Genomic DNA, 26169 nt, shown 5'->3' on the forward strand with positions numbered 1-26169 from the left:
GGAAGTCTGTCACTGGTCAAGAGGGAAACCAGTTTATCTGAAACACTGGGCCCCAGCCGTCCCCACTGCCACCCCACCCTGAGGCGAGCCCAGGCACACACATAATGTGGTCAGCCCAGATCATCAGCATCACACGTCTCGCATCGCAGCTCGTGAAATTATAAAATATTCTTCTGAAGTTAATAAAAGGGCAACGATGTCTTTTTAGTGACACTGACCGAGACGGAAACTTCAGTGATTATTTAAGTTGTGCACCAGGCAAAAGCAGAATCTTCGTTAATACAGGGAAATTTTTTTGTCCTAGAGGAAAGTTACAAAAACAAGTGGACACACAAAAGGTGAAAAATGATCAATGCAACAAGTTAAAAACACAAAAAGTGTATAAAAAATAAAAAAAGTGTATGATAAAATGTGACACAAGTCAGACTAGAGATCGAAAACAGCCACAACTAGAAGCACAATGATGCAAAAGTAAAATGACATAAAACCACTACAAACATGTATAAAATATTGAAAATAAGACACAAAACTCGAGATTTACGTCAAAGACCCAAGACAATTGCAAATTACCACACATAGTAGACTACCTTATCAGAAACACAGTAAAAACACAGACGGGCTCAAAATTACAAAGATTTTACTGTAAAATGTCTGAGATGCTTAACAAGTAGAATAATAGTCACTGTTGCAGACTATGGTCCAAATTAGCAAGTTTATGCATTTGTATTGCTGCCTATCTTTTCCTCCAATCAGAGGTTTAAATAATTGTAATTGTAAACAGAGTGTCACTTACTGATCTAGCATAATAAAGAATATATATAATATAACGTAATAAACTTCTACACACTATCCATAGTTGCATTTTCCATGTGTCCCTGAAGCAATCACTAGTGTAGTCCCCCTCCTCTCCCTCTGAGAAAACGTCTCAGTATTTCATGTGGGAGGTCTTTAAAATGTCAGTGGTTTCTGAATGTGTTCTATCTATGCCCAGTTTTAATGTTTTCTGACTCAAATTGAAATTTTAAGAAGACTGACCCTCTACCACTGCCCCACTGAGCTCTCACATAAAACTGTACAGCTTTCTGTAATTCAGTGATCAATAGCTGTAGCTAAGATGGATTGATGTTGATTAACACTGTGCATTTTCATTCTAACTATTTAAAAACCCCTTTGTGGTCAGCCCAAACGTTTGACATTCATTTTCCAACTTAAAATTACATTACAACAACAAAAAATGGGTTAGAGCATGGCTCAGATTAATAAAAATTGATGAATTCCATTTAAAACTTGTTTTTTTTTCAAAGGACTTTTATGTCTTTGACACAGAAAGAGTTGGAATCGAGCCATTATCAATGCAACTTGATCTCTCTTAAATTTGTCGAGGCTGCTTCTGTATTTTTAGCTGTTGCTGCTTTTATCCTTTCACCCTAACTCGGGAACATACCAATGAAATAATGAGCCAGTTTTAAAAGTGCAAACAGAGGAAATAAAGACTTCTGTGTTCAAAAGCAGGGGAGAAAAGTATAAACTCAACAAAAAAAATCAACACTCAAGTGCAGTACAGATACATACAAAATAGAGTAACAAAGTGCAAACTCTTAGCTGCGTTTTCCATTGATCATTCCAGAAAAGGATCCCCTGCTTGCTCAATTTGTTTTGTTTTTGACACACTTTGGCAGAAAAAAATATGGCTGCTGGAAATAATTTGTGACTCAGAGCTGAAACTGCCCAGCGAGGAAGAAATCCTGAAAACGGAACAGTTCAAAACTAAAACTGCAGGAGCAGACTGATCTGCCTTTAATAAACTGAGCCAATCACATTCAGTGCACCGCTACAACTCCAAAGGTTCAATTCAAAGACAATAACGATGAAGTGCTCTGGTTTGTATAAATGTACAAAAGTAGACGGCAGAGGAAGAGTTCTGCTCTGTTCATTATCAAGAGTCAGAAAAGTGTGCAACGCTCACACTTGATTACAATGTGTCCTGATGCTAAGCGATTGCATGAGACTGAAGGTTAAAGCTGACTGTGTTTACCACTTTGAGGCATGGAAGACAAAACTGCTGAGGGGAAGATAAAAAAGTATTGAGTGCTGTGAAGCTGTGAAAAGCGCTGAATTCATGTGACCACTGAGGCTGTTTACTGGGTATGAAAAGAAAATGAAAAAAACCCCCATCCACTTCTGGCTCTCAATGACAGGTTTAGCAAAATGACTTTCTGCAGGAAAAATGTGCAATCAGAAGAGATGCTATTATGCAACCCAGCGTCCTCCATGTAAATCTGTCTGAGGAGGAGAGAAAGCAAACATGTCGGGCTTCCTCCTTCAGAGTACGGGTTGTTTTCTCGAGCGTCTGCGAGAAGTGGCACCAGCGCATAATTCCATGAACACGTGGGCCCGTCTGAACCGCCGCGCCGAGGCGTTGTTTATGGACGTATTTTGTGCCGTGTGTGTGCGGCGTGGGCCGGGACACACTGAGCTTTGGTCTCCGCTGTTTACTCATATAGTTGTGGTAGGTAGTGGTGCGCAGTCATCCACACCCTGTCTCCCCCCGCCGTCTAAAAAAAGACTGCTGCGGTTTCTGGACAGAAACCATCTATGACAGAGAGCGAGTCTGACTGCGTCTTCGCTAAACCCGAACCCAACGAGGAGGAGGCGGCCAGCCGCCGAGGACTGAGGCCCCACTGTCTGTCTCACTCTCTGCCGGTGTGAACCCAACAGCTCCGTCTGATCGGCCTCAGTAATCATTTACATAAATCCATTGGATGCAGCCTGACATCTCTCTCTCTGGGTTTCCTTCTCTCGGTGCAGGAAGACGCTTCTGGGTAAAGAAAAACAGAACGTAGACTGGCTTTTTCCATGGAGAGAAGAGAGAAACAACAGAAAAAGGAGAAGTGGGAAAACAGAGACGAGCACAGTTTCGAGCACAAACACTAAATGATGTGCCAAGAAGAGAAATAAAAGAAGTGTCACCACTTTAGGCAAAAATCAACCATTCACAAAGCAATTACCTCCCACGGTGATGCATGCCCACAAATGGAAGCCACCGTGGGAGATCGAACCCTCAACCGTGGGACTGGAGAGCAGCTCCCTTTAGCACCCGGGCCAGAGCCACCCTGCAGATGAGCGCAGGTGATAAAGAGCAGACAAAACCCGCAGTTCCAACCATCTCAACGGTAAATCAGGGTGTGTGGCTTTGAGGTCTTTGTCACCAGCCGATTTCTCCTGTGAGAGAAGGACTGTTACTAAAAAAAAATGTGTTGTCGTACAGTTTAAAGTTGAGTTATTTCTTCTCTTAATTGTGTCTTTGATGAACGGCGAACATCCAGATGATAGAGCATCTTCCTCTAACTGAACTTAATGAGTCACATTGACGTTAGACTTACTTATACAGTGCAGGTGCCATCATAGTTATACAAATTATTTGATTATGCAACCATTATTCGGACAGCAACAGTTGCATACCCAAATAATACGTTTTTTTCGAGCACATCCACTCCCTTTTTTAAAAATGCATCGCAAACTACGTATAACACCGGTGACAATACATGTTGTGCAACAAGAGGCTGAAATCAAGCTTCCAAATCAACCTGATAACAAACCCATATTTCGAAACATTGTTGAGAAGTAGCTGAAAAAACAATCAAAGGTCCGTCTTTCTGGTTTATGCTTTTAAGCATTCCCATTGTCGGACTGCATCTTAACGGGTTCCCTTCCTGCTGACCCCTGAAAGTTCCCCGTTCCTCCATTTTTAGAGCATATGTTTATGGACAAATAAACATCGCGCACGTCCAAATTAAGAACGTCCTGTGAAGTCTGTGGCATAAGAGGGGCGCTCCGTCAGAGGAGGAGGCTATGATATGAATGGGCTGGAAGTGACTTTTTGACCACATACAGAGATTTGAGAGGACAAAGTAGAAAAAGGAATTCCAGTGGATGGCCTCTTCAACCCCGGAATGACCCGGGAGACACAGGAACTTAATCCCATTTGGGATTAAGATTTTGAGGCCTGATTCTGTTTTCAGGGATTCAGGGTTTTAGATAATGGCACAGAGAAGAAAAACCTCCTCGGGGAAGTCTGTGAGGGTGAAATACCTCCGCACTTTTACCTTAAAGGCCCCTTCCAAGTCCCAGCAGAGTGTGAGAAGTTTTGAATGGTCACATGTTCTTATGAAAGACACACAAAGGATCCCTTTAAATCCAGGAGAGTCCATTATCGGAGTCCACCAACCTCAAAACTGGTATTTGTCTCAAATTATGCCCCCTAAAAATCACACTGTCTCGTTTCTCACATTGTTTTTGTGCAACTCTCAAAATCTTTACAAAATAACAGTATTGAATCGTGCCAAAAACTACTTTTTTACTTAAAAAAATGAATTAAAAAAAGGATTCAACCTTGATAAAATGCATGAGTTTGTTTTCCATAAGTGCAAAATTACCTCTTGAGGAATTTTATAAAAATGGATTCTGGGATTTTTATTTCTTTGCAAGTTGAGGTGCTTTTATGAATAAATTTCCTCCAACACACCACTTTGAATTCTGCCCCGGTTGTTTTGCCGCTGCTCATCACGGTACAGCTTGTACCGGCGCGTTCGTCTGAGGGGTCTGAGGGGTTTTCCTTGAGGGTCAGCTCATTCCTGCGCTGCACAGTGCACAGTGTCAGATTCACGGTCGCGCCAGTGTGTTTGCATCTTGAACGTACATGTGTGCAGATAGGTTTTTCTTTGTGTGCTTATGGACATAACATCAGCTGCTGGATCCATTAAGGAAACCTGAAATCACTGCTGACAGTTTCATGTGTTTAAACGCTCCAGTGTGTAAGACGTCCTCTCCTGTCCGACCTGATCCTCCATCATTTTTTGTACATTCCTTTATGTTATCAGCGGCCGGCAGTCATCCTGTGTTCCTGACCTGATGTGGAAAGTGATTGAAAAAAAAAAGCTAATTGAGGGCAAAGTATTATTTTTTTTTGAGATATGACAGCAGCCATTGCCATGTTTTCTGTGGCGTGGCTATTCCTGTTTGCCCATTATACAATTGTTCTTCCTCTGTTGTATTTTCCCGTCTTATAGGTACCACCCTATGGAGCGCCGACTGTTTTCTCAATGTGAACGCCATCTGCGAAAGTCATCGAGAAAGATGCTCTGGGAGGTTATTGTTACAGCAAAGAGAACAATAAGTCAACTTTACAATGATCTGTCGACAACAACATTTAGGTGCAGCTGACTGATTGCTCCAAAAGACTTAGTAAGTCATGTTTTTTATGTGCAGTGGGCCGAACCAGGAAAAATCCACGCAATAATTTAGAAGTATACCCAACACCAAATGTTTCTCCTTTAAAAAAGTTCAAAAAGTCTGACCAAAACCCACTCTGGAGAAACATCTGCCTCCGTTTTGTCTTCATTAACTTGCTGAGGTTGGGTAATTTCAGAGAATGACACCGGACCCGCGGGATGCATGTGGACTATGTGACATCCGTATGATTTACTGAGATGCATCTGCCACATGCATGTCTCACACACACTGTGTGTGAAATGTGTCACGGCTCACCGACCAGAATGTGCGTGTGAAATAAAAGCCCAACACACACACACACACACACACACACACATCAGCGAAAGGTCTCCTTTCCACATGTCGACTGAAGACCGAGTATCGCCGATGAGCACGTCGACTATTGAACAGTTCGGTTCACAGCTGCTGTATATTTGACTTCTTCGGTGTCCCTGTGTGGCTCCAAGGTCATTAAATGACACAATGAAAGGTGAAGCCCGAGTTTACACACCACGACCAGACTGTGGTCGCCATTTATAGCAGACAATCAACAGAAAGGCAATGTTGGCCAACTTCAAACAACAGGATGTTTTGTCTTGTAAATCTACATTTGTCTGTTATCTCAAAACTGTTTGCGTTAATCTGTCTACGACAATATCTGAGCATTGAGGGAGTTCCCATGTATAGCTGAGTGGGACATCAATGCGCAGTGAAACGGTAACATTTCACAAAAATGTGGGAAAGTGTTGAATTCTGTGTTTGAAAAATGGATTTTTAACTGATCCCAAATGTGGAAAAAAATTATGTTATAGTAGGAACAAAACAGGAGCTTCATTCCTTCAAAAGTAAGTCTACATAACCAAACGATATTCTGCTTTTTCATGCATCCATTTTCTCTTTTTCTTTGCTTTTCAAAACACTCAGGCTTTTAGGCTGCGACTGTCCCAAACTGTGCCAAAAAACTTCAATCTTCTGTATCTGTTTCAGGACAGTTACTCCCATGATGTCTGGTTCCGTCCTCCTTACTGGAATCCTCGTCCAGATACGGATGGCCTTGCACTTCCTGAAAATGGTGTGATGTCGAGTTGCCAAAACGGTGGCGGGGTTGAATTTCCTCAGGTCAAGAGTGAAAAACAACCACATAACTCTTGTCTTCTCCTGTCCTCGTCCTGCACTGACCTTCGTCTTTAGTATAAAGGCTCCAACTGGAATCCATCCTCGTATTCTACAGCAGTCAGCGCTTCTCTCTTGGAGATGTTTATGGTATTAACCACGTCGGCCACAAAACACTAAAGTCCTTATTTTTGAACACATGCTGTTATCACTTGTGTCCAAATTACATTTTTAGCAGCGTCTGCAAACCATCTGAAGTTATGAGAATTACCCAGTTTCACAGCTGAAATCTCATTCTCTTCACACAAATGTCTATTTTTACTCCAGATTTTCCCCAAATAAAACTAGGCCAGCCTGATCACTCACTGACTGCAGATTTCACTGTGAGGAGCGCCGCAATCAGCTGATTCTGTGCCGTTTTCGAGAGCCTACTGTGCTTAAAGTAATCCTCCACCACGCTTGGTTGCCATATATCTGGCACGACGCCATGATAGCACATACCGCCGTCGACAGCAGCACCACCACCACCTGTGCATACATCTGTCTTCCACTGAAATTAGCCTGAGTCATGGAAAAGCTTCAGAAGTCCCTCTGGCTCTGGTGTTCTGCACGGAGCAGGCAGTCCGCAAAATAAATAAAGGCCTGCTGGGTTTTTTTGCGATGTCCTTGGATCCACAGGAAGGCTGTCAAGTCCAACTTCGTGCTAACTCCCTGCTTAGTGTTCCCACGTCAGAGGAAAATGAATTCCTATATCTATTTTGAATGTAACACAGCGGACTTATTGACATCTCGTATTAATCATTTTTGTAGCACACATCTGCGTACTGGTTATTTTACCCCTGAATACACAGAAAGACCAAAGTCTATTCATACACACAGGAAGTCATAGATGAAAAAAAAAAATTAATAAAAAAACCTCACAAACCTCAAACGTGTTTGTGCTCAACATGAAAGCCAAAGGCCAAATGTTTTCTCCAGACTGCGGGACACAGCGCTCTGCTCTGGAGGCAAGAAGTTATGAAGGTCGAAGCATCATTTGTCTCACTTCAGCATTCCCTTTGTGCTGATAAGAATCAGCAACAACACACATATGATTGAACACTACTACTGATTCATTTTCACTACTACATACATTTTCACACGTCAGTGTGTCACTGTGACAAAGCCTGTTTGACTCGGACTGGACTGGAGAGAAACAGTTTACTTTAAGCTGACAGGTTGGAGGATCTCAGTGGTCCCCCTGCCTATAATCCATTTAGATTCTTGTCTTTATTTCTATCTGTGTTTGGTCTTGGCTCCATTCTGTCACAAGAGAAATGTCGAAGCACATGTGAGAAGAAATATCCCAACCAGAGCAGTTTGTGCCGTCAAGTTAAGTGGAGTGTTGCATGTCAGACCACTAAATTGGTGCTGTGATGTGTTTTTTCAGGAATACAGCCTCCCACACATGCATGCAGAGGACAGTAGGATGGCTTTTGTCCCTTTTCCCTTCAAAATATTGATGTATAAACAGAGCCTTCCAGTCTTTACAAGATGGTAAAATGTTACGCTGAGATCATTTTGGCTGAAATTTTCTATCAGAAGGCCTCGAGTTAAATAACTCTGGATTTCACAGAGTTTCTTCCAGGCATCAGGGCAGTTTCCCAGTGCGCCGGGCGTGGTTCTCAGTGGGAGACTGGATATCCTCCTTCCATCCTGTCAATGCATTCTACCTTCTGCTGGAGTGTTTTCATTGCAGGACGAATAAAACCCGCTTCTTTTTTTTTCAAAGTTTCCAATTTCATCAACAGACTACAAAAAAAAAAAAAAAAAACAGAGATTGTTGGAGTATAAAGATCCCAAACAGCATGAACTTGGTCACATGCGAAGCAGCAAGCTCAAGCACAAGTTGGAATTTCACATTGATATATTACATTGTAATATAACTGCTATTTTTCAATGCATGCAGGGAAAACAAACTAACCCTCCTGATCCTTTTCTGTCTTTGCTTATGTATATATGGGTGGGGGGGGGGGGGGGGGGGGGGGGGGGGGGGGGGGGGGGGGGGTATATTATCAGGAAAAGGACGCAGAGCCGCTGACCTTTAAAACAATGCTTCAATGTTATTCAAAAGTTTCAAAAAGCAAAACATATGTTTCCAATTATCTGAAGGCCTTTCCTTGAACCTGCATGGGGAGGTTACACAATTCTAACATTCACTCCCTGATGAAAATTCCTTTTAGTTTTTTTCTGCTTGAAATTTTATGACAACACTTCATTCTGTTATTGGGAAATATGCACAGTTAATTAATGTGAATGTTTGTTGATACAAGCCAGCGCGACCCCAGCTCGCCTCCTCCGAACTCAACAGCGGATTCAACGTGGAAAAACAAACCAGAGACTATGAAGTTAATGAAGACACATTCCAGCTGCTTTCGGCTCAATCGAGATAATATATGCGTGCTGTTATTGTTTTTTTTTTTGTTTTGTTTTGTTTTTTTTTTTCCAATCGGCTCCAAAAGCAGGCAAAATAATAAACTGCAGCCAAGTCACACACAGACATCCAAACATCTTCAAGTTTATTCAAACGAAGATCACAGAGAGACGGAGCCTGTCTCCGCTGACGTGACATGACACACTCTGTATTTTTAAATTATTACGCTATAATTTCAAAGGTGAGGCCCATTTCAGATCCAACTGGGCTGTATGGGGCCCCAGAACACGCAGGCTTCAAGCTTCCTGCTAACCATCAAACCACCACGCCGCAAGCAACAGACACACAATCAACCGGCGGAGTGTGAGTCCAAAACAATGGTGTCAGGGAACCTGCAGCTCTGCTAACAAACTTTACCACAGGACATCCAAACAACACATCCCGGCAAGTTTCTGGATGATTTCAACGGAAATACAAGCTGCAATGCAAAATCCAATAAGATTTCTTTTTAACTTGATACTTTATTATTACACGGAAACAACCAGGAGAATACCAAAGCCATCAGAAGCGTCCTGAAGACCCAGTTGGCAAAGCGGGTCATCTTTCCTGTGATATTTTGAGGTTGACAGAAATGGAGTTTCCCAGAAACGTAAAGCTTGCCAGCCTCACCAAACATACGCCTGCAATGGTCAGTGCCGTGTGGTTCCTTCTCTGCCCCCTGCAAACCAACATGACTGTAGGTGAGTTTATATCCACTGGAACACTCACATTCATACATTAAAACACTTCAACAGTAGAAACCATGAGTAGGAAATATTTTTGACGTACATACAAACTCACAAAACAAATCTGAACTTGCGTCCCCTCATGCTTTGGCCTCAGAAAGTCTCTGTAATGATTTATAGCAGCGGTGACCTTGTGTGAGAGGGCGTCCATTTGTAAACACAGTGACGCAGTGCGTGATCCAGTCTCGGTCACCTGGTTTCGCTCCACCACATCACATTCCCCAGCTGCATATCCAGTACGTGCCGTCTGCCCTGTTGTGTGTTCAGAGCGGCCGTGCTAATTATAGTTTTTGTAATTGTCTCAGGACACGAGGCCCCGCGTGGATATCAAGTGTTTGACGGAGGCACAGGGAGGAACAGCGGGATCAAACTTCTGTCCTGTGATCCATCGATGTACATCGAAACTACACTGATCAGGATGGATAGGATTACATGTGAGATGTTAAATACAAACTAAATCAGAAGTCTTCGTTTTGTGTTAACTATATCTATTAAAAAAGCTAAATAAACTGAAGAGGTTTTTGAGGTCAGGCTTGTTGGATAAGATGTTGAAACCCACATGGCGGGTTGGGTTAAGTAACAACGATCAACACTTCCAGCCTGGTGTGAACTTCTTCATCCCTCCCAAAGCGCCGGGCAGTGTGCACTGCAGGTGAAAACTGACATCAACAGAACAGCTTATCACTGTGAGAAAGGCAGCTTTCTCCAAACCCCAGGACCGCTCCGTCGGCATCAAACGTTACCTCCACGCTCCACCAACACTGCAAGGAGCTCAGGACTCTGAGAGCATGTGGATGCACTGGAGGAGTGCTTACATGATGCAGTGAGGAGTGTTTTTAGCTCAGTGGGGTCTATTCTCGGAGCCCTTTCATGTTATCTCCTGCTGAGTAGTGTGTGTGTGTGTGTGTGTGTGAGTGTGAGAGAGGGGGCTCTACAGTGTATTTCTCACACTGGAACCAGCTGTGATGCTTCAACTCAAACTGAGTCCAAGTCTGGACCTCTGGCCCGCAGCAACTTTCAGACCAGAGCCTCGTCATCTGCCAACTTCCTCTGCAGCTATCACAACATGGATGCACGATGCAGCGCGAGGAGAGAGACGATCCCGGTAGAACCCGCGCACCGTTCAATGGGCGGCACGGCACGGCACGCACGCATTCGCACATGGAGGAAAAACCGGTCACGTCCGAACGGCGCACTGCGACTTTGTGACCTTGTCACCGTCTCTCGCCAGAAAAATCTGCCACAGACACAAACACCTGCAATATCAGAGACTGTCTGCACCGGGGGGGGAAAAAAACCCCAACATGCACTTTGTGGGCATCCTCGTGCACGCCCCCCCTCCGCAGCTCTTTCTGGCAGGCTGTGTCTGCAGACGGCGCGCGCAGTCTCCGCACTTCACGGGTCGCCGAGGTGTGAGTGAGACACTCGGACTTACCCCTCATTTAATTTCTCGAGCCGCTGCTGCTGCTGCTGCTGCTGCTGCACGCATCCGCCTGTTTTTCCTCTCGTATCTGCAAAAAAACTCAGCGCTCCCTCCGCGCTCCCGCAGCTGGCACGGATACGCGGGCTGCAGGGGGCGCGCAGGGGGGGGGGGGTCTGCGACTGCTGGTCCACATTCAGACGAACTGCAGGCTGGATGGATACTTTGGACTTCTTTTTTCTTTACAAATTAACCACCAGATTGTAATGCTTTAGAAACACGCGAGTACAGAATTAGAGAGCGAGAGAGAGAGAGAGAGAGAGAGACACACACACACACACACACAGAGAGAGAGAGAGAGAGTCACAAGGCCTATAAACATGCAACAAACACCTCAGAGTAACCTCACTGGGAGAGTGAAGTGGTATGGATTGGCAGTGCCGGCACAAGCATCTGAGAGGCCCGATGGATGCAAATGTCGATTCGGAGCCCCCCTCTTCTGAACTTGTCCATTTACAAGGGTTACCATACACATGTAGCGCTCACTTTCGGCTGTTATCATGTTAACTTCATACTTCTTTTGGAAAAACTTTTCTTATATTCAAAGCACTCAGGTGGCAGCGGCATACTGAACATGTTTTGTCAAAAATGTTTGCAATGTTTGTTTATATATTAAAAAAAACCTAAATTTTACATGCTCTTGGGAGCCCTCTGGTGGTCACTGGGGCCCGATGCACCCACATGTTATGCGTAGGTCCAGTCCTTTTGGATTAGCAATGATTTTTGCTTATTGGAACTGAACCGGGACCTCAAATCCATCCTTCCACCTTCTAACTATATGGGCAATTAACACTCATCGATTAACCTCTTAACATGCTTTTGGATCGTGAGGAATCCCACACACACACACGGAGAACATGCAAACTCCACACAGAAAATCCTGGTCAGTATTTGAACCCGTGATCTTCTTGCTGTGACGTGAGAGCGCTAACCGCTACATCGTACAAGTGGCAAAATACCAATCTAACCGGGATGAACTGTGACTGCATCCACTCTGCGGATTCACCAGCTGGTCCGGGGCAAGAGAAAGAGCACTGTGATTTGGAAGCGGAAATTCCAAAGTATGACTAAAAATGCTGGAGGGAGTCCTGGTGGATGGTGTGAGCACAGATCACGCCTTATGTATGGCCTGTTGTGAATATTGCTTATTTTTGCTTAAACTGCATCAAAACTCATACAGACAAGTGAATTAACATACCTGGAAGATTGTATTGATCTGGATGAAGAATGTATCAACTTGTAAATCTGTTCTTCTTAAAGATATGTTGAATTTAAAATGTAACTGTTCTGGACATGTGAAGACTGAGTGGGGTTTTTTTTTGTGATAAATCACTCAAAACAAACACAATGCAGACCAATGCAGACTCAATTGCATCATCACCAGATGTTAAGTAGTGAAAACAGGGAATAAAGGGAGAGATTGAAACAAAAACAGCTTAGAATGAGGCAGCTGTAAAAAAACAAATCTCTCTGCAAGTTTTAATCAAACAGATATGCGTTATTCAGTTAATATATTTCAAAAAAATCTTTCTGGTTTGTAAATGATGGCAAGGGCAGCATGCTTTGAGAGAGAAGGTTCTGCTTGACCCTGTTCTGCACAGGGTTCATCTGAGGAAACACGATCATCAGCAGCTTCTAATAACAGCTGCTTGATGTATGAAGAGTTTCTAAATACACAGACTGGCAGCTGAGAGTAAACCACGCTGCAAATGTATCATCTGGGCTTCCTCAAGATGTTTCCACAGAACAAAGCGGCCATACGTTTACACCACAGGCCGCAACGGCATCGTCAGTATCCCCAGGATCCAAGTATGAACCGAATCAACCTCCAGCCTCTCCCACATTCAGAGGGATTTGCGAAACTCAACGTATTTCTCTCTGATGGGGGAGTTTCACCTCATCCGTCACGTCCACCAGATGTTCGCTGTCGTCCTTTCCATCAAACTCGGCCTCGTCATCCCTCCTGGACTCGGTTAGCGAGCGGCTCCCTGACCCAGTTATGCAACCGAGGGGGTTGTGGAATTCATGGTGACGGACGGCTGTGTTCCAGCTGAATTCTTGGTGGGTGCAAAATGTCACTCTTCACATGCTCAGAAGAAAGCCGTCAATGCAATGCCCACTTTGTTGTTTGAAACTCTGAGACCCAGTTTGACCCACATATAGAAAATCCCTCTTGTTCCCTTGAGTAAGTTTCGTATAATTTCAGGGACAGAAGATTAACCTCTTGACCTTTATAAGAAGGTGGACGCCACTTTTCCCATGCAGCTCGTTCAGCTGGACTATACTGCCTGATACGCAAACTGCAGACTACATTACAGTAGCTGAAGGCGATTCAGGCAGGGTCTTCTGAACAAATCATCTCATTAGACGTGATTCGCTGAATCCCCACTGGACGTGTGGGAATCCGTTTCCCAAGGATCCAGAGGTGTCTGGCGGCAGGCCTGTGTCTGTAGGGGCGGTTGCGTAACCTGATTAGGGCCGTTAGTTTTAGGCTCGGGGGGTCAGCGAGGCCCGATTAGCTCTTTAGCTTTACAATCTGAAATCTGAATCGCCTGAAGCAGCTTCACACACAAACACCAGAGATTCCTGAATGAGCTTCTGTTCTGGGGGAGATTTTCAGGCCACCTGGGAGCGATCCAAGTTGAGCTTTTTTTTTTTGTGTGTGGTGGGGGTGGGGGGGGGGGGGCCCGGTGGTCTTTTCACCGCAGAAGAAAAAGTCATGCACGGATGGCTAAAATCCGGATGACCGTGTGAAGCTCACGGTTTTCTGAGAAAGTGAGAAGTAATTAGAGGTTTAATTACGTCCTTTGAAAAACAGAGGAGCAGTTAAGCAGGAAAAAAAAAAAGTGCTGGACGGAGCAGGGAAGAACGAATTGCAGGAGCAACGACATTTAACAGAGCTGCAGGCTCGATTATCACCATGGAAAATGTGCACACATCAGTATTTTATCATGTTAACAACAATCACAAACTAAATATGAGATACAAACACTATCATGAAGCAGGAATTTATTTTAATGTTCCTGAGACCGTTTTAAGAAACAGCTACTGTGAACGTGCTTCGGCCTTTTTTTAATTTAAAACTACTCTGAAATTCAAAAGAGGTTGTTGCTTTTGAATAAGCAGAAAAACAGCAACTAGCCTTTACACTCAAAATGACAATCAGGTTAGGATAATTTAGCTCTCACTCAACTTTCAGATGAATAAAAGCTATTGCAGTGCCACCTAGTGGTGAATGTCACTCCTTTACACACAGAGAAAAAAACCAAGAATCTCAATAAGTCTCAAACCCTGTCAGGAGCGGAAAGCTGAGTAAAGTTACTGACAAATGTTGTCATTCATCCATCGATCTTTTACACTTTGTCTCTTTATCTTTCTGAAGACGTGAGTGTGAAGTGTGTGAAAGTATTATGGTGATGCGTCTAAAACAGTCTGAGAGAGTGGAAACACCGAGCAGTTATTCAATGTGTCTTTTCTTTTTTAAACTTAAACACTAACTCTGTATCTGGTAAATAAAACATTCATAAAAATGACATCCAGCACAGAAGGAGTCAGCGCACAGCAGCTGGACGGATTCTTTTTCTGTGACGACACAAGCCGTGTCAGACTGCACATCTGCTGCACATCTGCTTCTAGATGAATCATTTTAATTCTTAGTTCGGCTTTTCTTTGCAACAGGTTACCATGCATGCACAGATGTGCACGCACACACACAAGTCACTTGAATTCAGGGAAGAATACATTTCACACATTTAATGGTTGGAAACAGCTGTATTGAAAGAAGTATTTCAAATAAGATGCTACAGCTCCTTCTCACTTTGGTAACATACATCAAATTTCTCATAACTTCTATAAAACTCTGTGCAACAAAACCAATGAATTTTGAGGCTTAATAATCTGAAGTTCCCGTTAGGGTATTTTAACCGGCAGACACGCAGAATTTGAAGATACTGCAACATTTGAGGTCAGATTTTCTTTTGAAAGCTTTTGTTTCTCTAATTTATGAATAAAGACATCACTAAATAATCGCTCATAAATGTAACCTTCAGACTGAGTATTTTGTTAAGGAATAAAGTCCCAAGTGGGGGAAAAAAACCTCAGTATTTTTGATCATGTGTCCTTAAGTGGCATTTGAGATGCGCGCTCTGGAGGAATCCTCTGCCGCAGATGTCGCAGCGGTGCGGTCGCTCTCCCGTGTGGCTCCTCATGTGCTTCCTCAAGTGTCCGCTGTGCGTGAAGCTCTTGGAGCAGTACGAGCAGCAGAACGGCTTCTCCCCGGTGTGGATCCTCATGTGTATCTTCAGATCGCCTTTCCGGGTGCACTCCTTCCCGCACACGTGACAGCGGTGCAGCTTCACCCCTGCGTGGCTGGCCATGTGTTCGGTCAGGGCTGTGGTGCTTTTGCAGTGTTTGCCGCACACGTGACAACACCTGGAGCCCTTGTGGGTCTGAAGGTGGAAACTGAGGCTTTCGGTGGACTCCAGTGTCTTTCCGCACACAGCGCAGAGGAGGCTGCTGTCACTGGAGTGCAGGCGGATGGCGTGGATGAGCAAGTGTTGGCTGGAGGAGAAGCATTTGCTGCACAAAAGCACTGATAGTTACACAAGTTTGCGTGAGGCAACTCGGTGGAAGTTTGAAAAGAAGTCTGAACTTGTTCAGCGGGCCTGTCGCTTTCTCTTCTATCTTCAGAGCTTTGGCTTTGGCCCACTGTTTGTAGGGACGGAGTTGAGTGAAGAGGTAAAAAGACCTGTGAATTCTCACTTTCCTCAAACTCATCCTCATTGGCACAGTTTGACGAGTGTTTTGTGTCGTCCTGCTCGCAGATGGGTGAATGAGCAGCGTATAAGACATTAACAGTCTTAAACTGCTTCACCTGTTCTTCTTCTGCTGCTGCTGCTGCTTGTTGTTCAGCGGCCCAGTCCTCAGGAGACTCCTCTTTAATGTGTCGAGGCTCGGCGTCCTCCTGCTGGACGCTGAGGCTCAACTCCACCTCACAGTGCTGCTGCTCGGACGGGATTTCCTCTTTGCAGACAGACAACCGAGAAACATCTGGAAGGAGAAACACAATTTTTTGTCACTCTCACATCTGTGAAATTAGGGTTGTTTCCAAAATTAAATTAACATTTCTCACAATAACTACTTCATTCACAGCTTGATATGATGCTGGTTAGTTATTTATTATTTTGCTATTACCTGGAAATGCTTAGTAAGTTATTTACGCAGACTATTAAGTAGCTATATGAAAAAATAATATCATGAGACTTATTGGTTGGAGCGATGATGATTGAATGTCTGAGAAAAAGTTGAAAGAAAAGATCTCTTCCCCTTTAGTGGTTCGGGAGCAGATGGCAGCTCGGGTTTGTTCCACCTTACAGTGCCAACCATTGCAATTTTTTTTTCTTCACCAGCTCATGCTCATGTGAAGCAAAACATTTTTCGCGGGTCACACTGTGTCCTCTCAAACCTTCCGACATTTCCAGTACAACACACATGCCCTGTTTTTGTTCTCTGGAGCTCCACCAGCTGGCTTCCCTGTGTAAACGTGCATGTTCAAAGCATAACTTGAATGTCCATTAACTTGCATAACGTGAACGTAGGCATGTAAATCAGTCACATCCATGGTCTTCCATTCTTGGCCAGAACAATTCATCCCTCCTCTTTTGCCATTCCAATAGTAAGTTTTTTTTTTTTTTTTCAATGGCTGGAGGGAGAAAGAGCTGGAATGCTAAGCTGCATGGGAGCTGGCCAGTCTATTGGGCCCTGGACTTATCTGAATTACATTTCCTGCTGACCATCCTGCCTGCAACATGATTTGGAACTGACAGATTTATTAACGTACATGTCTGCGCCTCTCCATCAGAGTCATCTTTATCAGATACGGAGTCTTCTTCCTCGTCTTTCTGCTCTGACACATGCTCCCCTAAATCAGGATCAGACTTATCTTGGAAGAGTAGGTCCAGAGCCTGATGGACATTCATCAAGTCTTGCAGCCATGATGTCTGTCACTGAAATAGCAGCTCATAAGTACCTTTATAATGTTATTATCCCCCTCTCAACCCAAACAGATTACGAATTGCTACCTTGTACATGATTTTATCACACAGCCAGTGCTTGATGGTGCACATCCCGTTTGACTGCTGGAAGACTTCTGTTCCCTTTACGCACCCATATGGGCTCTATGCACAACTCAATCACTTCCTGAACTTCAGGAGGCTCTTTCCTTCATGTCTTTCGTGATAGGGTGAGCTGATTAATGCAGGTGTGTCTGACCATTACTTTTGTGGTTACAGAGGTCAGACACACCTGGATTAATCAGCTCATCCTATCATGAAAGACAGGAAACAAGGAGCCTCCTGAAGTTCAGGAAGTGGTTGAGTTGTGCATATAGTCCATAAGATCACTCCTATGAGGTTTATTTATTATTTCAGTATTTCAGGACTCCCTTTGCGCGAGCCTAGAAAAAATGTTTTGTGAATACAGACAGTTGTGAATGAAATATTCTTGTTTGAATGTATTTTGGGTCACTACATCAAAATTCACAAAACTTCAGACTAGAGGACGTTACAGGTACTTGTTACTGCTGTCAAAGTTGACCTGGACAGTATGTAAGGACTAATGGCTTTGTGAGGATGCGTTTCATTATCACCTATAAGTCATAAAAACCTTGCTTTCTTGCATTTCCTAACGAAGCACTGTAAACTGCATTGTGTGTGAATAGAATTTAATTTGCCTTGCATTAAAATCACATTATAAGAACCTGTTCTCTGCTGGCTCTCCAGTACATTAAAGGGGTGAAAGTGATGGGTTTGGACCTGTTCTCTGTTGGCTCTCCAGCAGCAGACCTCTCAGTCTCTCGATCTCCTGCTTGCAGCTCGACGCCTCTTCTTCATATTTCACCATCGTCCGCTCGAAAACGTGAAATATCTCCTCGGCAGCAGCCGTCAGCCGCTCGTTCACGAAGGCCCGGAGCAGCAGCGGAGAGGTCATGTTTGAAAAATGTTCTTTGAAGACCAGAATGACCCCAGAAAAAGGCGTTACTACAAAGCGGCTCCTCTGTGAGCTAATATGCTACGGAAGTAACGCTAAACAACAAGCCGGAGCGGGTCGCAGAACGGACACGGTGGAGAGGTGCTGCCCCCTGCAGGACGAATGGCAGTACTGCATCAGGTCAGCGTCTACGTTCACTGGTCCTGCATATAATAAAAAATATTTTTGTTGGCTAATTTCCTTTGTAACTATTGGTAGTCCTATCCAAATGAAAGGAGATCAGGTAACACAGTATATCAATATCTCAATTTAATGCTTTTTTTTGTTGTGTTGAAAGACTTGTCATTGCTGAAAAAAAAGACGACTTCATTGGATGCAATCAATCAGCAACAAATCATGGCAAAACAGTATAAGTCCTCCTGAAGTCCACAATGATCTCCTTGGCTTTGGTTTGTGTTCAGAAACAGGTTTTTGTCCAAGCCTCTTCTTATCGTTGATGAGTCCGTCTGCAGTGGTATCGTCGGGAAACTTCACTGTAGTGTTAGAGGGGTGTATGCTGGTGTAGTCCTGAGTGAAGAGGGTGAATGGGGTGGGGCACACCAGCGGTCAGGATGATGGTTTTTGATGCGTGTCTTGCAGTCTGCAGCCTGCTGGTAAGAAAGTCCATAATCCAGGTGCAGAGTGGGGCAGTAACTCCAACAACCTGGAGGTTTTCAACCGGTTTGTGGGGGATTATTGAGATGAAGGCAGAGCTGAAGTCTATGAAAAGCATGGAGGAAAAATGTGTTTGGTTGTTCCACGTGGGTCAGGGCTGAGCGCAGAAGTGACAACTGTGATTTAATTCCACTTGAAGGTTTATTTATGTTTGGTCCATTGTATGGGCTCAGTAGCTCTCATCAATTGTGCAGAAGAGATTATCCCATATATGGTCAACAGACAAAAAAAAAATGGGCAAAAAAGGTAATTTGAGTCCTGTTTACTGTTCCAAAATGAGAGCATTTTACTTGAATGTACTTCATGCAGTTTTCCCTCTCAACATAATACAGAGGCCAGAGTTTGTCCTCATCAACATAAGACATCAGTTCAGAGAAAATGGAATATTGATATATCAACACCAATTGAACGACTCCCTGAGAGTGTACAGATCATACCAGAGTCATCAAGAATCTGAGAAAATTAAATTGATTCATTTGACAGAAAATACACTAACCCATGACCAGTCACATCACTGTGCAGTGGTCTTCCCCCTTTCTGTGTGGAGTTTGCATGTTGTCCCTCTGCGTACACGGACTTTCTCACCACGGTTTAAACAAAATTGGCTTTGGATTATCAGGTCTGTAGGTGTAAATACCTGTGTTACAGTGTGACTCTCGTTTTCCCATCACTTACGTATAAAAAAAAGAAGAAAAGGAAAGATGAAACTTCTATTTTTAATCAACAAAAGTTTGCAGATTTTTTTTTTTAAATAAACATTTTAAGGTCAGATGGTCTCTTTAAACAGTTTTTTCTTTCTAAATTATAAACAATTAGAGCTCCGAGTGGGTGGAGGAGTCATTTTAGTGCATGGGTGGTTAAGTGGTACTTGAGGTGTGCTCCTTGTAGGAATCCTCTGCCGCAGACCTCACAGCGGTGCGGTCGCTCTCCCGTGTGGCTCCTCATGTGCCTCTTCATATGTCCGCTGGTGGAGAAGCTTTTGCAGCAGTACGAGCAGCAGAACGGCTTCTCCCCGGTGTGGATCCTCATGTGCACCTTCAAATCCGATTTGCGGTTGAACTCGTTTCCGCACACGGGACAGCGGTGCAGCTTCACCCCTGCGTGGCTGGCCATGTGTTCGGTCAGGGCTGTGGTGCTTTTGCAGTGTCTGCCGCACACGTGACAACACCTGGAGCCCTTGTGGGTCTGAAGGTGGAAATTAAGGCTTTCGGTGGACTCCAGTGTCTTTCCACACACAGCGCAGAGGAGGCTGCTGTCGCTGGAGTGCAGGCGGATGGCGTGGTTGATGAGGTTTGGGCTGGAGGAGAAGCATTTATTGCACAAAAAGCACTGATAGTTACACAAGTTTGCGTGAGGCAACTCGGTGGAAGTTTGAAAAGAAGGCTGAACTTGTTCAGCGGGCCTGTCGCTTTCTCTTCTATCTTCAGAGCTTTGGCTTTGGCCTACTGTTTGCGGTGACGGAGTTGAGTGAAGAGGTAAAAAGACCTGTGAATTCTCACTTTCCTCAAACTCATCCTCATTTTCACAGTTTGGCAATGACTGATTTGTGTCGTCCTGCTCGCAGATGGGTGAATGAGCAGCGTATAAGACATTAACAGTCCTGAACTGCTTCATCTGTTCTTCTTCTTCTTCTGCTGCTTGCTGCTCAGCGGCCCAGTGCTCAGGAGACTCCTCTTTAATGTGTCGAGGCTTGGCGTCCTCCTGCTGGACGCTGAGGCTCAACTCCACCTCACAGTGCTGCTGCTCGGACGGGATTTCCTCTTTCCAGACAGGCGACCGAGAAACATCTGGAAGGAGAAGCATAAATCTTTGTCACTCTCACATCTGTGGCAAATGAGCATCACTATGGTGGTGAAATTGTGGTTATTTTCACCAAAAACCTTTCTTTTTTGGAATGTTCTCCTGAGCCAGGCCAACAGACTTTCTGGTATAAATAGATGAAAATAATATATCAACAAACACAGCTGCTAAAGTATATGTTTTGCATTAATTGCTGGGATGAAATCCAAAGCTCTATTTTGCTGGTGAAGAAATATTTCTTTCATCCAGCTAGATTTATGTGGGTATAAAGTAACAATGAGATAATCAAATAATCAAGAACACTTGTCAAACTCTGGTCCTCAAGGGCCAAGATGTTTCAGGTCTCTCCCAGTTACAACAAAGCTGCTTGCAATGAGAGCTACTGGGGTTTTTTTTCCAACCTTAAGGATGAAATCAACATTAGGGGAGGCATGGTGCAGCAGGCCTCTTGTCATGTGTCCTTGAGCATTGTGAGCTTGACTTCACGTCTCATGCTGTTCATTGTCTGCTTAAGTACAGCATTCCACCTCAGGTCACTGATGTCCTGGTGTACAGAGCTACAACCCCTACAGAGCTACTTAACTGATCCCAGAGGTTTTCTATGACATTAAGGTCTGGGGAAAGTGGAGGCCACTACATTTGAGTTAAAAAAAAAAAAAAACTCCTGAAAATGGGACAGCTGAACAAGTGCATTTAAAAGTTACATGAGTTTGAAGCTGTTGTTTGCTGTCCAGCACACTGTAAGAATATATCTCATGAATTTGAACCTGTTCTCTGCTGGCTCTCCAGTACATTAAAGGGGTGAAAGTGATGGGTTTGGACCTGTTCTCTGTTGGCTCTCCAGCAGCAGACCTCTCAGTCTCTCGATCTCCTGCTTGCAGCTCGACGCCTCTTCTTCATATTTCACCATCGTCCGCTCGAAAACGTGAAATATCTCCTCGGCAGCAGCCGTCAGCCGCTCGTTCACGAAGGCCCGGAGCAGCAGCGGAGAGGTCATGTTTGAAAAATGTTTTTTTGAAGACCAGAACGACTGCAGGAACAGGTTTTACTGTTGTGAGCTGACGTTACGGAAGTAACTGTAAACAAGCCGGAGCGGGTCGCAGAACGGACACGGTGGAGAGGTGCTGCCCCCCGCAGGACGAATGGCAGTACTGCATCAGGTCAGGACTATTCATCTGAAACCTTTTTTTTTTAATCTGATGGCGTATTTCCCTTGTAATTATTGATAATCCTATTCAAATGAAACTATATGGGAGTAAAAACAAAACTTGTTGACAATTTTGGGGAGAAATATATGAAATCTTTAATTTCAAATTGATTTCAGATTGACCCACTGCGTGAGAAGTGAGAGCTCTGGTTTACTTATTTTAATTTTAATGTACCTTCATTTATATATTTTCTCTATTATATGTGGACGGCTTTTATGAATGTGCAGGAGAGATTATTTCCCCTATGATTAACAGGCAAAAAAGTTTTATTTAGTCCAAGAGGAATAGTTTATCCCTCCTCTCAACAAACTGTACTCTTATTTTATCCATTCACACAGTCATTTTCCATCTAGATATCTAATAGCAGTTTATCAAGGTCAAGTTATTTTTTGTCGATAACATTTTGACAAACTTGGGTTTTAAAGTCATCCGGGTTTTTCCATATCAGAAACCCTGGATGACCGGCCAGGTCTGCTCACTCCTCAAAGCCCGCGACTCCGCCTTCAGGTCAGGCGACAGAGCTCTGTACAGTGCGGCTCGAGCTGACCTGAAAAGGGGAATTAAAACAGCTAAAGCGGACTACAACCAGAGGAAAGAGTCCCATCTCGCCAGCAACAGACCATGAGAGGTGTGGCAGGGACTGCAGAACATCACAAACTTCAAAGGATGTGATGTGACGTCAGGAGACCTGAGTGTGTCGCTGGCAGAGGAGCTCAACAGCTTCTCTGCCCACTTTGAAACACCGCAGCGACACTCACCTGCTCCAGCCCTGCCCCCACCCGCACCAAGTCCCGCCATCCCCCCGCTAACTGTAGGCGAGCAGGATGTGAGGTGTGTGCTCCTGGCAGTGAACCCCAGGGAGGCCCCGGGCCCTGACGGTACACCTGGAAAGGTGCTCCGGGTATGTGCACACCAGCTGTCCGGAGTCTTCAGCAGGGTCTTTGACATCTCTCTGGCCCAAGCAGTCCTCCCCACCTGCCTGAAATCCGCATTCCGAAAAAGTCACCCGCATCCAGCCTCAGTGACTATCGCCCTGTTGCCCTCGCACCAATCATCATGAAGTGCTTCGAGAGACTGGTTCTTCGTCACATACAGGACTGCCTCCCCCACGCATTTGACCCCCACCAGTTCGCATACCGGGCGAACAGGTCCACAGAGGACGCCATCACCATAGCCCTGCATGCGGTGCTGAGCCACCTGGAACAACGGCACAGCTCTGCCAGGATGCTCTTTGTGGATTACAGCTCGGCCTTCAACACAATCATCCCGGACATACTGGCCATTAAACTGAACACTCTGCCCCCCAACGTCACAGCTGTCATCAAGAAGGCCCAGCAGCGTCTCCACTTCCTGAGAGTCCTCAGGAGGAACAACCTCAACAGGGAGCTGCTGCTGGCCTTCTACCGGTCGTCCATTGAGAGCCTGCTGACCTGTTGCATCTCCACCTGGTATGGGAGCTGCACTGAGGCGGACAGAGGGAGGCTTCAGAGGACAGTCAAGGCAGCACAGCGGATCATTGGCTGCCCTCTCCCCTCCCTGATGGACATCTCCTCCACCCGGTGCCTCAGCAGAGCTCGTAACATCATCAAAGACAGTTCACACCCCGGTGCCCACCTGTATGACCTGTTGCCCTCTGGCATTTCTTTTTTAGCTGATTATATTTGCACTGAAGGAAAAGCTGTCCAATTTCGTTGTACTTTTGTATAATGACAATAAATGCTATTCTGATTCTGATTCTAATTCTAAATAATGGAACAGATTCACCTTGCAGCGTCCCCTTATATCAGCTCCAGAGAGGGATTACAAAAAGGCAGTTCTGACCACTGACCCTGATCACTGTTTTCTTAAAAATAGTCCTTCCTCATGCTGCAGCATCTTACTTACCTTTAAATCGCGCTTATTGTAAGTGGTGCTTTATGTGGTTGGCTCTCATATCATTATAAAGACGCCACATCTCTAAATTCTCTGCAGGTGTAAATGTCTGTGTTATTCTCAAACTCTCTTTGTTTGTCCTGTCATGGAATTTTTACCTGTCCGGACTGTACCATGAGCCCAAATTAGATTAACTTGCATCACAGTTGGAGAGATGGAATTCTATTAGAAGACTTTTTATGTACGTATATATTAATGGACTTGGTGTCATGTTTGCTGTATGTCTTTGCGTCATCGCAGAAATGTTCGCTGTAGATCAACAGGAGGTTTTTGTCAGTGATCACATCCATTCTGTGGTTTCTGAAAATAGATCATTTTGTAAGTATGACAATGCATCCAGCCACAGGATTCCAAAGGGGTCAAAACATGTTAAGTAATAAAATACCATGATTCACAATCACCAGGCACTCAGCGGAGCACCTGCTGGAGATTTAGGACCCAGCACCAAAAACCCAAATAAGGAAATATCATTGGAGGCCTGCAGCTGGAGTGAACACCCATGGAAACAGGTCTGTGTTTAGACGCGCTCGTCTTATGTGTGTATCAATCTGATCCCTGCGTAAGAGCAGGCTCAGTGTGAGTCATGACATGTGGGCCCTACCTGCTGCTGATCTCTACTCACAGCAGGTAAAAAACAATGACGACTGTGAAAAACAGATGTGCTATTGTCCCTCAAGCTGAGTAGGTAGATTTACGAATTATGAAGGTCTATTAATACCCATTTTTAAAAGAAATCTCTTAACTCTCAGACCACAATTTGTATGTTTTCATGAATATTGTGGAAAAAACGGATGCAGGCTTTATGTTCTGTTCATGTTTATGTCTTTACATCAAGGAATGAAGCTGAAACTGAAGTTTGAGATGCGGGAATGAACATGAGTGTGCTTACACCTGCCGCTAGAGGGCGCCAGACTGTTTAAAAACGTTATTTACCCATAACTTCATGAAGTGCATCCCAAAAGCACGTTGTTGCATACTGAGAGCAAACAGAGACAGGACCCTACAGTATTATCCGCTTATGTGATCACTGAAGGGAACAGCTGAAAGACCAAAAACTGTAACATTTTATGTAACTACATCTGCTTTTGTGCACATTGCTTGTCGTTGTACTTATTTCTTTGCAAGATTGTTTAGATACAAACTTTTCATTAAAATTATTGTTGTAAGAAGTGTTTGACAAGATAATAATCTGAAATGATAGATATCCACAGGTGACAATGGATCCTTATTTAGAATTAGCACATTCCATCAATGGAAAATTAACAAAATGTACAAGATTAATTGATCGATACCATCCGTCCAGCCATCCATTTTCCACTGCTTATCCGGGGCCGGGTCGCGGGGACAGCAGAGATGCCCAGACTTCCCTGTCCCCAAACACTTCCTCCAGCTAGCTCTTCCGGGAGGATCCCAAGGCGTTCCCAGGTAAGTCGAGAGACAATAGTCTCTCCAGCGTGTCCTATGTCTTCCCCGGGGTCTCCTCCCGGTGGGACATGCCTGGAACACCTCTCCAGGGAGGCGCCCAGGAGGCTTCCTAAGGAGGTGCCCGAGCCACCTCAGCAAGCTCCTCTCGATGTGGAGGAGCAGCGGCTCTACTCCGAGCTCCTCCCTGGTGACTGAGCTCCTCACCCTATCTCTAAGGGAGCGCCCAGCCACCCTACGGAGGAAGCTCAGCAGCCGCTTGTTTCCAGGATCTTGTCCTTTCGGTCATGACCCAAAACTCATGACCATAGGTGAGGGTGGGAACGCAGATTGACTGGTAAATCGAGAGCTTCGCCTTTCGGCTCAGCTCCCTCTTCGTCACAACGGACCGATACAGCGACTGCATCACTGCAGCTGCTGCATCGATCCGCCTTTCAATCTCACCCTCCATCCGTCCCTCACTCCTGAACAAGACCCCAACATACTTAAACTCCTCCACTTGGGCCAGAGTCTCTCCACCGACCTGAAGAGGGCAGACCACCCTCTTCCGGTCGAGGACCATGGCCTCGGAGTTGGAGGTGCTGATCCTCATCCCTGTCGCTTCACACTCGGGATGCAAACCGCCCCAGTGCATGCTGCAGGTCTGGGTTCGATGAAGCCAACAGGACAACATCATCTGCAAAAAGCAGAGACGATCGATGTTGATTGATACCATTGCATGCTATATGGAAGGGTACGTTGCACAAATAACGGATCTATTATTTGCGCTGCGCAATTGGTAGATGTGCAAATCACTCATTTGCACTTTACACAGAGAATGGATAAGTGGATGCATTTCGGTTCATATTTTTGGTTATTGCTGATTGCTTTTTTGTTTTGTTTACCTGTCCCCTCTTTTTACATCTCCTTCAAAGAGAGAAATATGCAACAGAAAGTTGACTCACGGACCCCTGAGTAATAAAGAATTTCTTTTCAGCTCGTGTGCGCATGCGCAGACCGAGTCGCTTCCCGGCGTCCTACGTTGCCGTGGAGTGAGCTCCGCTC

The 26169-nt window shown here is 44.7% G+C and overlaps 1 protein-coding gene and 1 pseudogene across 1 annotated transcript; both read right to left on the bottom strand.

The window, feature by feature from the left end:
• Positions 1 to 14128: 14128 nt before the first annotated feature.
• On the bottom strand, positions 14129 to 18049 carry LOC115399365 (zinc finger protein 239-like; annotated as a pseudogene).
• Positions 18050 to 18352: 303 nt separating this feature from the next.
• On the bottom strand, positions 18353 to 21615 carry LOC115399862 (zinc finger and BTB domain-containing protein 49-like). Its single transcript, XM_030107499.1, has 2 exons — positions 21386 to 21615; positions 18353 to 20550 (listed from the first exon to the last, which is right to left on the bottom strand). Exons 1-2 carry the CDS (start codon positions 21558 to 21560, stop codon positions 19601 to 19603), a joined length of 1125 nt encoding a protein of 374 aa, XP_029963359.1. The 5' UTR covers positions 21561 to 21615; the 3' UTR covers positions 18353 to 19600.
• Positions 21616 to 26169: the final 4554 nt, after the last annotated feature.

This window comes from Salarias fasciatus, chromosome 13 (assembly GCF_902148845.1).
Source record: "Salarias fasciatus chromosome 13, fSalaFa1.1, whole genome shotgun sequence".
NCBI lineage: Eukaryota > Metazoa > Chordata > Actinopteri > Blenniiformes > Blenniidae > Salarias > Salarias fasciatus.

Bases quoted from the DNA above. Each gene is read 5' to 3' on its own strand.
- LOC115399862 (XM_030107499.1), bottom strand. From the start codon at position 21,560: ATGACCTCTCCGCTGCTGCTCCGGGCCTTCGTGAACGAGCGGCTGACG. The intron at 20,551-21,385 runs GTCCAAACCCAT...TTCTCCTTCCAG, and splicing joins GGAGAGCCAACAGAGAACAG to ATGTTTCTCGGTCGCCTGTC.